At 43.0% G+C, this 16,088-nt stretch overlaps 4 protein-coding genes across 4 annotated transcripts; 2 read left to right on the top strand and 2 right to left on the bottom strand.

The window, feature by feature from the left end:
- Positions 1-50: 50 nt before the first annotated feature.
- On the bottom strand, positions 51-4,176 carry slc25a46 (solute carrier family 25 member 46). Its single transcript, XM_087790794.1, has 8 exons — positions 3,310-4,176; positions 3,195-3,237; positions 3,082-3,139; positions 2,942-3,019; positions 2,761-2,861; positions 2,625-2,681; positions 1,325-1,382; positions 51-1,260 (listed from the first exon to the last, which is right to left on the bottom strand). Exons 1-8 carry the CDS (start codon positions 3,566-3,568, stop codon positions 622-624), a joined length of 1,293 nt encoding a protein of 430 aa, XP_087646920.1. The 5' UTR covers positions 3,569-4,176; the 3' UTR covers positions 51-621.
- Positions 4,177-6,501: 2,325 nt separating this feature from the next.
- rnf224 (ring finger protein 224) lies at positions 6,502-8,554 on the top strand. The gene is made up of 2 exons (XM_087792683.1): positions 6,502-6,693; positions 8,252-8,554. Exons 1-2 carry the CDS (start codon positions 6,538-6,540, stop codon positions 8,552-8,554), a joined length of 459 nt encoding a protein of 152 aa, XP_087648809.1. The 5' UTR covers positions 6,502-6,537.
- A 1,052-nt stretch (positions 8,555-9,606) lies between these two features.
- On the top strand, positions 9,607-10,589 carry ufc1 (ubiquitin-fold modifier conjugating enzyme 1). Its single transcript, XM_087792447.1, has one exon. It carries the CDS (start codon positions 9,651-9,653, stop codon positions 10,164-10,166), a length of 516 nt encoding a protein of 171 aa, XP_087648573.1. The 5' UTR covers positions 9,607-9,650; the 3' UTR covers positions 10,167-10,589.
- Positions 10,590-10,756: 167 nt separating this feature from the next.
- On the bottom strand, positions 10,757-15,851 carry prpf4 (pre-mRNA splicing tri-snRNP complex factor PRPF4). Its single transcript, XM_087792446.1, has 14 exons — positions 15,774-15,851; positions 14,843-15,034; positions 14,588-14,774; positions 14,104-14,188; positions 13,950-14,029; positions 13,799-13,892; positions 13,640-13,734; positions 13,519-13,577; positions 13,324-13,447; positions 12,621-12,710; positions 12,429-12,551; positions 12,107-12,333; positions 11,895-12,001; positions 10,757-10,933 (listed from the first exon to the last, which is right to left on the bottom strand). Exons 2-14 carry the CDS (start codon positions 15,012-15,014, stop codon positions 10,847-10,849), a joined length of 1,530 nt encoding a protein of 509 aa, XP_087648572.1. The 5' UTR covers positions 15,015-15,034; positions 15,774-15,851; the 3' UTR covers positions 10,757-10,846.
- Positions 15,852-16,088: the final 237 nt, after the last annotated feature.

Raw genomic sequence — 16,088 nt, 5'->3', positions numbered from 1 at the left:
AATAACATCTGAAATACTGTGATGAAAATAAAAGGAGATTGTTGACTTCAACATTTTTATATTTATTTATTTTTTACATTTTTTTCATTATGTGTATGTATGTTTGATCTTTTGGTGTGTGAAATTTCTGCTGTGACAAATGGCACCAATAAAAGTAAGAAAACCTATCAATCAACATCACTCCTAGTGAATGGAATAAATCATTTTAAAAATGAGTCCTTGAGATAAATCACATTTTCCTCTGACATCACATGCAGGGAAATCCCAGGGGGGACATTTTTCAGCGTTACACCAGCCAAAAACAGAAGAAAAAAACCCACTTTAAATGGTAATTGAGATTACACAATTTAATCTTTACATTTAATGTAAAATAAAAAATAATAAATTATTTTTTAAAGCACGTGAACAAGCATTTGGGCCTTTATTTTGAAATCCAGTGTCTATAACTGAGTTGTTGTTGTTTTGTTTTTTTTACACTTTTTACAAACGCCGTCTATGAAGGTCTTGCCCTGTAGTTGTGGAGATCCTGTGCCGACAGTCGGCTCACCTGGTAAGTCTATGCACGTACAGGTATAAACAAGAGTTTGTTGTTGTTGGGCAGGCGTGACACCGTCGGGTCCCTCAGTAGACCGGGGCGGTCTCTTTGAAGCCCCCCGCTCCGCCCTGCAGCAGAAGCCTCAGCAGAGCGTGAGCAGCCCCCAGCAGGGTGGCGTGGACCGTGTACTGCGCCGCCATGGCCCCCAGGCCTCGGTACAGCCCCGCCACGCCTTCTTTGCGGCGTATGCTGGTCAGACAGTCAGAGAAACCATCGTACTGCGTGTTGACCGGAAGGACCAGAGGGCTGCCGCCGTTACCCGCGGCGACGACTCCGTCCGTGGCGTCGATGATGGTGCGCGTGCCCTGCAGGGCGAGCCGGTGAAGCGCCGTCTCCAGAGGAAACGCCACGACGTCCGCCACCAGGGCGCCCAGCCAGGCGGCCGCCAACTCCGGGAAGTAGACGTCCAGCGGGCCCAGCTCCTGGGCCGGGGGCTTGTTCTGACCGCCCCGCTGCTGCTTCCACTGGTGGAGCCACAGCGCCCCCCGCTGCACGCAGGCGGACACGCTGTACCGCAGCAGGGCGTGCAGCGCCACAGGAAGTAGCAAAGAGCTGAGAGGAAGTAGACGTCGGCTATGGGGAGCGCCGACACCCAGGAGTCGCAGAACTCCTTCTCGGACACAGTCCAGCAGCCCCGACGTCGACTCGTCCCTCACGATCTCGCTCTGAGGACGAGGTGTGACGGAGTGAGTGACGGAAACAAGAAGAACAACTTCTTCTGTGCCTCACCTGGACCGTCTCGATGAGGCTGGAGCAGTAGAATGGCAGCGCCACCATCGCAGACATTCTGTTATTACAGAGAGAACAAGTTAGTCCTGATTCATCACCTTCATCATCATCGTTGTTCAACAACTTAATCTTCAATTCCATTATCATCATCATCGTCATCATCATCTTCACTACCACTACCATGATATTTAACTTCATCATCATCATCCTCTTCACTACCAACATCCATATTTAACTTCATCATCTTTATCATCATCATCTTCATCTTCACCACAATCATAAACTTCATCATCATCATCATCATGATCATCATCATCTTCACCACCACCACCATGATCATTAACTTCATCATCATGATCATCATCATCTTCACCACCACCAGGATCATAAAGTTCATCATCATCATCATCATCATCTTCACTACCACCACCATGATCATTAACTTCATCATCATCATCATCATCATTTTCACCACCACTACCAAGATCATTGACTTCTTTATCATCATCATCATCATCTTCATCACTACCATGATCATTAACTTCATCATCATCATCATCATCATCATCATCTTCACCACCACTACCAAGATCATTGACTTCTTTATCATCATCATCATCATCTTCACCACCACCAGGATCATAAACTTCATCATCATCATCATCATCATCATAGTCATCACCAAGTTGAACATCTTCACTACCATCACGACAATCAGCTTCATCCGAAACTGAAACGTACCATCATCATCTTCACCGCAATCAAATTATTAAAGTCCTTGAGTTAAATCATTGAATCACTAACTTGATCTTCAACCTCACCATCTTCACCACCACCATCATCATCATCATCACCATCTTGTCCAACATCATATTGATCTATACCACCATTATTATCCTCTTCATCTTCACCACCATCATTATCATCATCATCATCATCTTGTCCAACATCATAATGATCTCTACCACCATTATTATCCTCTTCATCTTCACCACCACCATCATCATCATCATCACCATCTTGTCCAACATCATATTGATCTATACCACCATTATTATCCTCTTCATCTTCACCACCATCATTATCCTCATCATCATCATCTTGTCCAACATCATAATGATCTCTAACACCATTATTATCCTCTTCATCTTCACCACCATCATTATCATCATCATCACCATCTTGTCCAACATCATAATGATCTCTACCACCATTATTATCCTCTTCATCTTTACCACCATCATTATCTTCATCATGATCACCACCTTCATCAACACCGTAATGAGATGCAAACACTGACCCCTTCAACAGGAAGTGACCCGCCACCTGCTTCACGCTCCAGCGATGTGGAAACTCTCTGTAAAGGAAGTGGAAATAAGGCGTCAAACAATCGAGTGTTTCGATCAACGGACTGTCGGAGAAAAACATGTGGTCACCGTGGGAACGGGGTCAGCTCGCTGATCACTCCCTCAGCTCCGAGAGTGACGGCGTGTACGATGAAGGTGCTGCCCATCCCCTTCCACTGAGACCGGATCCCCTAAAGAAAAAAAAAAAACACAGGTTGACTTTAACACACAGGCTCGGTTTCTGACACACCGGGTCCATCTGACAGCGTACCTGAGTCTTGGCGATGCTGTACATGACAGCGACGGCGCTGAAGGGGGTCAGGTGGTAACAACGCCCGTGAAAGTTCACCTGAGGTCGACAGCCAATCAGACAGAGCGAGGGGAAATTCAGTGTGTTTTTGTGTGTCTTACCTGGCATTGTCTCCGGAAGACGATGTACGGGTGAGCGAGGACGTTCTCTGTAAACAAACTACACAAACACACGTTATGAAGGTCATCATGTGGACACCCCATTAAGAACTCACCTGACGAGTCCAATACCGAACCCCACAAACTTGTTGAGCTGATCTGTAACGACAGGTATCACCATCAAACACTCCTCTAGCGACCCCTACAGGCGGTAGTTTCACCCTGACCTACCTGCTGGGACAGCCCCGGGTAACGGAGCCTCGAAGCCGCCCCCGAACCCCGGACCTCCGTGCTCGGATCGAGGGTCGTCGTAAACCGGGTTCCGGTCGTCCGAGTGCAGGTTGCGGCTGCCGGGGATGTCGGGCGGGGTGGTGACCCAGTGGTGGTGCTGCGGGTCCGCGGATCTCGGCGGGTAACCGGGCCCGTACAGCGGGTCGTCGCGCCCGCTGAAGCCGAGGCCGTCGAAGCTGTCAGGCCGCCGGGAGGCCATCGGAGGTCAAGATAAGACGCGAGATTGCAAGAGATCTGGAAGCTCTTGATCCAGCTTCACTTGTGACCCGGAAGTTCGTGTGTTTGATATCCGGCAGCTGACTCGTGACGTCACGCCCTTGAAGAATTGACAGAAGCGGAACACGCTTTTGTCAAATTAACAACAAATACACACGGACAACAACACTGACGTCACATCGATACAATAGTGTTAAATCGTTCACACGACGTCTGTATTTGACGAGCTGGGTTTAGAACGGGCAGCAGAGGGCGACAGAGAGCTACAGTGTTGATAACGACTGACCAGGTTCGCTCAGGTGTTCTGACGTCACGTGGAGCTCTTGGACTGACGTCAGTAACTGTGTCAAAGAGAAACTATAAAGCTTCACTGTCACGATTCACTTCAAAGTCACCGTTTAGCGGAACATATTTACAAACAACTAATTAGGTTAGGTTAGGTAGAACTTTATTGATCCCTCAGGAGGTCTCCTTTGGAAATTAGACACAGCAATACAGCAATTATTCATAAAAAAAAAAAATAAAATAAGAACAAGAACAAAGAGAAATAAAGAGAAAGAACAAGATGATACAATCCAAGTCTAAACTCAATCTAATTACTCATTCACTCTCCTCCTTTCTCTCACTGTATCCTCCCTCACTCTTCTACATCAATCTGTCCATATGTTACAACTTATCCACTGACGCTCGACAACAATACATAAAAATAACTTGTGAATATACATTCAACAAAAATGAATACATATAGATAGATAGATAGATAGATAGATAGATAGATAGATAGATAGATAGATAGATAGATAGATAGATAGATAGAACTTTATTGTAGATTTACCCTCATCAACCACAACAAAAATAAAGTTATTTTATAAGGCATCTTTCAGACAACAGATACAAATATCTTATAAACTTAATATAACGTAATCAATTTGTGTATATACACTCGACAACAATACATACATATTTATTACATACACTTTTATTATAAAAGACATAAGTAAGTAAGTAAGTAAGTCATTTTTATTTATATAGCACTTTTCCAGACCAGGGTCACAAAGCGCTTAAACAATCAACACAATATTCAATAAATTATATACTTTAAAGGTCAAGATAAAACTGATAACACAACAGGAGTTCCAGAAAATCAAGGAAAAGCCTGAACAAATAAAAACGTCTTAAGATGTTTCTTAAAGGAGTCAGTAGATCCATCAAGCACAAAGAGAGAGGAAGATTGTTCCAAAGCTTAGGAGCAACAGCCTGGAAGGATTTCTCTCCTCTAGTCCTGAGCCGTATTGTATAAAAGTTTTATATATTTACAGTTACTTTAAATCTAGTCTTAAAACACACTTTTATTCCCTGGCTTTTAACACAGCATGAGACTCTGAGCTGTTTTTAGTGTTATTTACTTGTTTTATTTTATATTGTTTTTACCTTTGTGTGTTTTAACTATGCTTTCTTATATGTCACTGTACAGGACTTTGTAACGACTGTTGTTGTTTTTTAAAGCGCTTTATAAATAAAGTTGAGTTGAGTATATTATAAACACACTCAACAAAAATACTCTACTCAACTCAGCTCAGCTTAATTTATATAGCACTTTAAAATAATAGCAGTTTGCCACGACGTGCTGTACAAGAACATAAAATATACCACAAAATAATACAAAAAACACTAAGAAAATATAAAAAAAAGCTAATAAAACAAGTAAAAGGCACTAAGAACAACTAAAGAGTCTCATATTTTTTTTTTAATTCTATGAAGGTGGGTTTTAAGACAAGTTTTATGAATGGGCACTGAGGGGTCTGCTCTGACACCCGGGGTCAAGTTGAAATTCCAGGCGACCGGAGGCACCGAGCAGAAGCATAAAGTGCAAAACAATAATTAAAATAATAACTTTTGAATGTACACTTGGTAACTATGCATAGATATTATTTTATAAACTTGACAAAAATAAATAAAACTAATCTATGAATTTATACTCAAAGGCAACACATATATGTGTCTTATAAATGTACATTCAACAACAATAATTAAAAATAACTTGTGATCTACTGATGTTGAAAAATGAAGTAGATTAATTCTCATTTCTAACTTTCAATGATAAAGTGTGTGTCAGTGGTGGAGTTTGCCTACATGTGGATGTATTTCAATGACATTTCCAGGATAGAATCGTAATCATGTTGTATTGAGTGTCTGGTTTTATTTGGACGTAAGAAGGTTTCCATTCACCTGAGTGTCTGCACTCACAGCTGCGATCAGAATTAGAAGTAACATTGAAATGTGACACACACACACATGGCATACACACACACTTTTACACACTCACACACACAGGGATTCATTATTGACGAGTCACTGAATCATTGATGAGGATCTTCGCCTCTCAAACCATATGTGAAGTTCGGAGTAAACTAAACGCTAAGAAAACGAGCCAAAAGGAGGAAGTGATGTCACAACAGGTAAGGTTGACACACACCTGTTGCCTCGATAGTGTTTTAACACACACACTCTAGTGCATGAGAACCTGGAGACGATGGAGAGTTAAGGTCATGGAGACTAGCTTAGACCACAAAGAAAGAGAAGAAGGAAGGAAGGGAAAAGGATGAAGAGAGGGCGGAAGAACGACAAATAATGAGGAAGAGTGAGGAAGATGATGACTGGAGAAGGTCAAAGAAAGAGTTGGGAAAAGCAAGATAGAGGGGGGAGCAGCTGAGGGTACAGGAGAAGATGAGATAGAATAGACATGTCTAATGATGGACCTGTATCTTCTGAACCTGGTCGTCAGCAGGTTTCTCACTTCCTCGCCCTTAAAAAATGTTTAATATTGGTTGCGACAATTTAAAATAAGTGAGATCAGCTTATGTTCTTTCAAGCTGTGCGGCTCATTGTGATTGACTGCAGGTGAAGAGCATCGACAGAGGTGCAGAGGAGCCTCCTGCATCTTCAGTTTCCATGCAGATGATGATGTCATCAAGGAGACAGGACCTGGTCTGCATCGTGTGCTTTAGCAGCTATGACTTAACAGCACGGTTACCACGGAGACTACACTGTGGTCACGCCTTTTGCCAGGCATGTCTGAAGAGACTCGACGCCGTCATCAACGAACAGGTGACTGATGGCATCAGGAAACATCATGTCACGATAGGTCACATCATGTCATTATAGGAAACATCATGTCACGACAGGACACATCATGTCACGACAGGAAACATAATTTCACGACAGGACCCATCATGTCACGATAGGACACATCATGTCACAACACGACACAAGATGACTCATCATGTCACGACTGGACACATCATGTCAGGACAGGACACATCATGTCACTATAGGAAACATCATGTCACGACTGGACACATCATGTCACAACACGACACAAGATGACTCATCATGTCACGACTGGACACATCATGTCAGGACAGGACACATCATGTCACGACAGGACACATCATGTCACGATAGGACACATCATGTCAGGACAGGACACATCATGTCACGACAGGACACATCATGTCACGATAGGACACATCATGTCACGACAGGACACATCATGTCAGGACAGGACACATCATGTCACGACAGGACACATCATGTCACGATAGGACACATCATGTCAAGACAGGACACATCATGTCAGGACAGGTCACATCATGTCACTATAGGAAACATCATGTCACGACAGGACACATCATGTCAAGACAGGACACATCATGTCAGGACAGGTCACATCATGTCACTATAGGAAACATCATGTCACGACAGGACACATCATGTCAGGACAGGTCACATCATGTCACAACACGACACGACACAAGATGACTCATCATGTCACGACTGGACACATCATGTCACGACTGGACACATCATGTCAGGACAGGACACATCATGTCACGACAGGACACATCATGTCAAGACAGGACACATCATGTCAGGACAGGTCACATCATGTCACTATAGGAAACATCATGTCACGACAGGACACATCATGTCAAGACAGGACACATCATGTCAGGACAGGTCACATCATGTCACGATAGGACACATCATGTCACGACTGGACACATCATGTCACAACACGACACGACACAAGATGACTCATCATGTCACGACTGGACACATCATGTCACGACTGGACACATCATGTCACGATAGGACGAATCATCTCCCTACAGGACACAAGTTACAATGGGGAACTCATGTCTCGACAAGACATGGACACGTCACAAGATGAGACATCATGTAACAACAGGAAACATCATGTTACGACGGGAAACATCATGTCATGAAAGGGAACCTGTCACAACACGACATGGCCACATCACAAGATGACTGAACACGTCACAACATACATGGGATGACACAATATGAAATGACGCGTAACAACATACATGACATGTCGCAACATAACAAAACACTTCACAATATACATGACACAACTGTACATCTCTCAACACTACATGACATGTCACAACATACTTGACATAACAAAACATAACATTATGTATCACAACATTCCATTGACATGGCACCTCCCAACATGACATGACCCGTGTCAAGATACATGACATGACGTCATGTCAAAACAAGTAAAGACCATATAGATGATGATTCGTGCTCTCTACTTCCTCCTGCTTCTTCTTGTCTCGTCTGTGGCTCCTCTCAGGTGTGGATCACATGTCCTCAGTGCAGACAAAACACGCCTCGGCCCAAAGGAGGCGCAGCTTGTCTGGACCTGGACCTGGCCTCGTTCCTGGGCGTCAAATCTCAGCAGACAATCACCTCCATGCATCCGTCGGTGTTTGGAGGGGAGGCGGAGAGGAACACCAAGTGGTTGGAAAAGGAAGCGACTGAAGATGGATGGTCACATGGAGGTCTGGCTGAGCCTCGATTCCAGCGCTACAGAAATTGCTGTCCATTCGTGTCCAACTGGCTCTGCTGCTGTGTCTGTTGCCCCGCTAGAGGGTAGGACCATTGAGGGGGGAGAGAAAGGGCATGCAGTGGGCGGGGCACATAGTAATCATGGGAAGAACATAGAAGTTCTATTGATGAAAGTGTGTATTTGTCAACATGTCAAACATCAAAAATAACTGTTAGAAACACACTTTTTATCACAAAAATGTATTTATTACACCATTAAGTAAAAAAAACAACCAACTGAAATGTATTTTTAATAAATAATTTAAGGTATCACCATGTATTGTATCAAAACTAAGATAATTCAATAAATATATATTGAAATTCAAACCTAGTCCATCAGGTCTCAGATTTTTTGTATATATTTTTGATGAAACTAAAATACACAATTTTTAAGAGAAGGAAAATGAAATATTTGTATAATATCAGGGCCATCAGAACGGTTTAATATCCCATTTCAAATGTTGAAACTTTTAATAGACATATATATATATATATATTTCCTTTTAAATATTTTTTTGGCAAATAATGGAATTCAAGAACGTATATATTGAAATTGTATTTTTTTTTCGAATTATTCATTAAAGCTTTTTTTTTAAATGTATGATTTTATTTACACACAGAGTCTGAATCAAATAATTACAAACAAATCTAAATGTAATATATTACTATGTAATTCAATATGACATATTCAATATAATAGTGCCACCAGACGATAATGAAATTAAAATACCGCGAATTAAAAAAATAATTATTTTTTATGATTGTAATTAGAATATCCGGATGTATGTGTACAATGTGTATTTATTTAGAATTTTCTTTTTTTTTATAATTTAAATAATTTAAAAAAAAAAGAAGAAACCTTTTAATATGGAAATTATTAAATTGATGATGATGATGATAATACTATTATTATTAATACCTTTAGCGTCCCAAGAGTTTTTGAATTCAATTATTCAATAGAACCTATATACCTCATAATAGAAAAACACACACCATCGACCTGTCGATGGAAATCCTTCAGGGGGCGTCAATTTCTTGCTTTTATTTTGAAAGTATAACCGGAAACGTCACCAGGGCTTGTTGACGTATCATAGCGGAAGTCGTCACTCTAAAAACAGAAGACAGGACGTCATCAGCGGGTCCAGATGGCGGATGAGAACACGCGCCGCACAGTCGCGCAGATCCCTCTGCTCAAAACACACGCGGGGCCGCGGGAGCGCGCGCTGTGGCCGCAGAGACTGAAGGAGGAGTACCAGGTTCTGATCCAGTTCGTCGAGCAGAACAAGGTGGCAGACAACGACTGGTTCCGACTCGAGTCCAACGCCGACGGGACCCGGTGGACAGGAACCTGCTGGTACATCCACGAACTCTTACGATACGAGTTCCGGTTGGAGTTTGACATCCCGGTGACGTATCCGGACACCGCGCCGGAAGTGGCGGTCCCGGAGCTGGACGGGAAGACCGCCAAGATGTACCGCGGAGGCAAGATCTGCTTGACGGAACACTTCGCCCCTCTTTGGGCCCGAAATGCGCCGCGTTTCGGACTCGCTCACCTGATGGCTCTGGGCCTCGGACCCTGGCTCGCCGTGGAGGTCCCTGACCTGGTCAGCAAAGGTCTGGTGGTCTACAAGGAGCAGCGCGCGAGTGACGTCAAGGACTGAAGGGAACTGTTGCAGAGTCTTATTTTGAAGGACAGGGGCGTCATTTGCGGCGTGACGTCAGTTATCTTCCTGTGACATCATCGGCCAATAAAATATATTTAGAAGCAAGTCACTGACGTCATTCGTTGTCATTTGGTGGAGTGTTTTCAGCAGTGAAGGTGTTTGGAGGCTCTACGCTGAGTCTCTCCTGAATGACTGAGCTGATATCTAACTGTATCCTCTAGTCCTCAGTCATGGCTGCAGAGGACGTAATGACTGATACTAACTAGCGGCGGGAAGTTCAATTGCTACACAAAATTGAGAAAAAGCTGCCAATAGTTAATTGAAAATAATGTTTATACACTTTAACATAACAATAAAATATTTTTAAATGTCAATTCAGTGCTGTTAAATAAACATCTACTCACATCGCTAGTCAATGGAGAGTTGTCTTTTGGCTCAGCTCTTTCTTCAGCACTACAGACAGATACATGACTCAGGATCTTCAGACTGAGCACCATGGCCTCAGACAACATGTTGAACAATCATGAAAGTAAGAAGTGCTTCAATGGTGAAGAAGTTTCAACAGTAACGACAAAACATTCAACGTTCTGTAAAAAGTTTATTTTGGTAAAAATCAACTAAAAGTGTGTAGACGGTGACATCATAGTCCATCTGTGACATCATCATCATCATCATCATCACTCTGACAGCCAGAGCTTGAAGGTTCTGTCGTACGAACAGGTGGCGATGAGCTTCCCGTCAGGTGAGATGTCCACACCCATCACCTGCAGACACAACAGCTCATTAAACTCAACCTTTATGTGTACTACAACACTATAGAAGTATTATCAGTGTACTGCATCTCTATACAAGTATTATCAGTGTACTGCATCTCTATAGAAGTATTATCAGTGTACTGCATCTCTATACAAGTATTATCAGTGTACTACATCACTATAGAAGTATTATTAGTGTACTACATCACTATAGAAGAATGTCAGTGTACAGAAACACTATACAAGTATTATCAGTGTACTACATCTCTACAAGTATTATCAATGTACTACAACACCATACAAGTATTATCAGTGTACTACAACACTATACAAGTATTATCAGTGTACTGCATCACTATACAAGTATGTCAGTGTACTACAGCACTATAGAAGTATTATCAGTGTACTACATCACTATAGAAGTATGTCAGTACTACGTCACTATAGAAATATTATCAGTGTACTACAACACTATAGAAGTATTATCAGTGTACTACATCACTATAGAAGTATTATCAGTGTACTACAACACTATAGAAGTATTATCACTGAACTGCATCTCTATACAAGTATTATCAGTGTACTACATCACTATAGAAGTACTGAATCACTATAGATGTATTATCAGTGTACTACATCACTATAAAAGTATGTCAGATGAAGTACTGAATCACTATAGAAGTATGTGAGTGTACTGCATCACTATAGAAGTATTATCAGTGTACTGCATCACTATAGAAGTATTATCAGTGTACTGCATCACTATAGAAGTATCACAATATTCAATGTTGGATTCAACATTTCGAAAATTCAAACTTGTGTGTTGTGAAAAAGTGTTTAAACTATTTAATGTTTAAGAAAATATCTAATTAATCAAAAAAATGTGATGCTAAAAAAACAACATTTAAATTAAAAGATTCAAAGTTTTTGATGTTAAATCCAACAACTCAATATTCCTTCCTTCACGCACCTTGCCCTCGTGTCCGGCGAGCGTCTTCAGTGGCGTCCAGCCCGGGTGAGTCCACACCTTGGCTGTGCTGTCGTACGCTCCGGTCAGCAGGAAGCTGCCTTCTGTGGCTGCGCACACACACACACACACACACACACACACACACACACACACACACATGCAGGTGAGACCAGGACACGCATCAAACATGTCTTCACAGAATTGAACCTCACGTTGGAATCTAACGGAGGAGACCAGGTTCTGATGAGAGGGAATCGTGTAGATGCACTTCCTGTTCCTCAGGTCCCACAGTTTGCAGGTATTGTCTCCGCTTCCCGTCGCGATGTGGAACCCGTTCGGAGAGAAGTTCACGCTGTAGATCTCGCTCAAGTGTCCCTCCAGGAAGATGATGCAGCGCCCGGTCCGGAGGTCCCACACCCTCCCGAAAGCATCCAGACCCCTGGTGGACACGGAAGACATGACAATGAAGAAAACAGTAGTGTTAGCATAAATGCTAAGAGTAAGCAACAACACAGTCTCTGAAGCGAGGCGTACCCGGTCGCCGACAGCGCTCCGTCAGGGTGGAAGTGGATGTCATGGACTTGTTTGCTGTGGCCCTCCTGATGCAGAATCTCCTCCCGGACCTGCAGGTCCCACAGCCTCCATGAGCGGTCGTAGCTGCAACACAAGACGGTTAACTTTGACCCCTCACCGTGAACACCATCTTTTATTAGGACGCAAACTTACCAGGTGGTGGCCAGGAACCTTCCGGACGGATGCCAGCAGACCCTGGACACTCTCTCATTGTGGCCCTCGATGTCGGCCACGGGCTCGTCGCTATGGCAACAACATGAAAGTTAAGGTGTGTGTTTTCATCTACAACTATGTGATATATTGCAATATATTGTGATACTGTGGTAACAAGGATGTAGTATTGTCGAGTATTTGTTGTTGCAGAATTCACAGACCACATGACTCTTGACGAAGTCGTCACTGATTTAATTTGTTTTCAAACCAAAATATTTCCTTTAAAAGCCAACTGTATCCTCTCGTAGATCGCCATGATCTTGCAGGATTTTATGGTCGCCTTAGCTGCATAGGATGTAGTGAATGCTGCCATCTAGTGGCCCAAAATTCAATTGGAACACAAAAATGAACAAATGCTTTGAATAATTCATTTTAAAAGTAAATAAATAATGAATTAATAATAATAAAATAATTAATTTTATTAACACTTAATTGATATTTAACAATGTAAAAACTACAATAAAAATAAAATATGATTTGAAAGCCAATATATATATATATATATATATATATATATATATATATATATTAATATTGATACACTGCTGTTAAATATCATGAAAAAATATTGTAATATTCAAGTATGTATTTACTCACACAAAAACATTAACATGACCTCTGAACCCTCACCCCCCAACCGTACCTTTCCAGGTTCCACAGTTTGACGCTTCCGTCGGCGGCGCAGGACGCCAGACTGACGTCGCTGCTGCTCAGCGAGACGCCGGCCTGTGGGCGGAACATGACGGCGCCCACGTTGGTGTTGTGCCCTGCAAGTCGGGACCGGGTGTCAGGCGGAGGAGTCAAAGAAACAGAACAACCATCACTCAACCCCACCCACCTCTCAGAGTGCGTACGAGGCTACAGTCGGGCACGGACCATATTTTGCAGAGGCCGCTCCTGTGGGGGCGGAAGGACGTTAGCAAGGGCAGCACAGACAGGAAGAGGGCGGAGCTTCATACCAAGACCCCGTCACCAGCATGCTGGAGTCGGGACTGAAGTGGCAGAAGCTGATGGGTCGATCGTCTCCGATCTGGCTGCAGAAGTTGTTGAGGTTCTGCAGGATGTCGGGGACGAGTTAAACGATGCCCTCGTCAGAGAACCAAACAAGCGGTTCTCACCCTCAGGTTCTTGTGGAGTTCCTGCTGTCGGACGGTCCGCGACGAGTCGGTCACTTCCTTCTGGGCGCGGGCCTCGTCCAGTCGCTTCATGGCCCTGCAGGACAAAGAACATCAGCCGACCGCGGGTCTCTTACGCTCACGAGCTGCTCACCTGGGCAGGGAGTATCGGGCCAACCAGAACCGCGCGTCTCTCAGGGCGGTGGAGCCTTCGTGGTACCACGTCTGTAAAAACTGAAAAACACAAACACGGAGAACTGATGTCTTGGTCGTTGTGAGAGATCATGGATCACCCCACGTTCACAAACCTCGTCCTGATTCTTCTTGACCTTCTCGTCCTTCCTGGACTTCTTTAGGGCGTCAGGTCCGACCAGCGTCAGGATGTTTCGCAGTCTGAGGACGAGTCAAAGTCGTAACTGCTTTCATTTGTTTTGAAACCAAAATATGTGCAAACATTAGCTTTTAAAGCTGCTTGAGTCGACTGTATCCTCTCGCCCTCAGTCATCGCTGGGATTTTATTGTTCTTATAGTTGCAGAAAACGACATGGCGTATGCCATCTAGTGGCCGGAGGTTTAATTGCAACACAAAAATGACCAAATGTGACGATTTGCATGTTAATTTAAATTTAAAAAAAAACTTAATATTTTATACAGTATTGAAATATAAACCTTAAATTAACCATGATATCAATTAAGCATAATTAGAAGAAAAAAAACAAACAATAGTGTTGATGAATATAGATAGGCTCGACCTTTTCATAAACCCCTCGTCATCATCATACTGACACTCACCTCTCTCTCCTGTCAGCCGGACCCTCTCCAAACAATGTGATGGGTTCGCCGAGGGCCCTGAGCCCCCCTTTAACCTCGACGTCATCCGTGGAGACCGTGATCTGTCGGGCACGCCGCCTCCGCTCAAACTCTGCTAGCGCCTCCTGCTGTCTCTCACTGACACGCTCCTCAATCTCCAGAGTCTCTCCTGTGCCGGGTCAAGGGGAACATAAGGGATCCCTTCTGGTATCGACACCCTTTGACCTTGTGACCCACCTGAGGAGATGTTGATGTTTCCTGCATCGATTCCCGCCTTCACAGCTTCGTTACCGGGAGCGGCGCCACCAGCCGCCTCGAGCTTCAGACGCTCCCGCTCTTTTTCCTCCAGACTTCCATAGAACACGCGGCTCCTTTTAGGGAGAGATATCGCTTCCTCGTCGTCAGACATCCCTAGACCTGAACTTTGACCTGAGCAAGTAGAGAAGCAGAACACAACCACATTTCGAGATGAATGAATATCAGAACCATGAGGCCACATAAAGGATGAAAACACAAAATTTCCCCCCATTAGGAAGAATAAATGCATTATTATCCTCATCAGACTGATATTACTTGGAACCATCACCAGGGGAAGAAAATATTTTTATTACAAAACTGTCCAAATAAAAAACTATAGTCAGATAAGAGGCACATCTACACCGTGAGTTATAAACGAGTTATAACTGTAAATAAACATGCGTCTTTGTCTGTTCTTTCAGGAATCAGGTTCGAACTTTTTTCTTTTGAATGGTGATGTTGAGTATAAGTCAGGGCGCATACAGAAACAAAAACGTTAAATGCAACGAGCCAAGTACCAAATATTGAACATTTCTGAACGAATGTATTTGACTTTCCTAAAACTATTTGTGTGTTTGTCGGACATTCGGCCACAGAGCTCGTTTTTCCTCGCAAATAGCTTTATAAGTTGACTCGCTTATTCGGTATTTAGTTTCGTGACTAAACCTTCCTGTGGAAGTTTTCAAAACAACCAAGTTAAAGGCAAAAGGGGAAAAAACAACGTGACTAACATTAAGGTTTACACAAGAAAACGAAGGCACGAGATGAAGAAGTGGTGAAAGAGAACAAGGAGCGAAACGTTTGCAACTATGAAGTGGGGAAAGATGCGCTTTTATAAAGGTTGTGTAATCGGAATCAAATGTAAACTCACCTGAATAACAGAATCAGAATTAAACACTCGAATCAGCGCGGTACGTGCAGGAAAAACGAAATCCGGATGTAAACAAACACTTCCGGGTCACGGCTTCTTCTTCGTGGAAGTGGTAACATGGGTCAGCTTCACAAAATGTACAGAATATTCATAGATATATATAAATATTCGGATTAAAAGTCATACATCGTTTTTTTTTTCTTTGCAGAATAACAAAAGCTTACTATTTATTTTTATTCGTTTCAAGGGAAAATAACAAACTGGTGGATTTCATTCCACAGCGGCAGGTGGCGCTCATGCGACAAGCGTATTGTT

Source organism: Callionymus lyra, chromosome 5 (assembly GCF_982586985.1).
Source record: "Callionymus lyra chromosome 5, fCalLyr1.hap1.1, whole genome shotgun sequence".
Lineage (NCBI taxonomy): Eukaryota > Metazoa > Chordata > Actinopteri > Syngnathiformes > Callionymidae > Callionymus > Callionymus lyra.
Note: the sequence above shows the minus strand (reverse complement) of the source record. Positions and strands in the feature narration are given on the sequence as shown.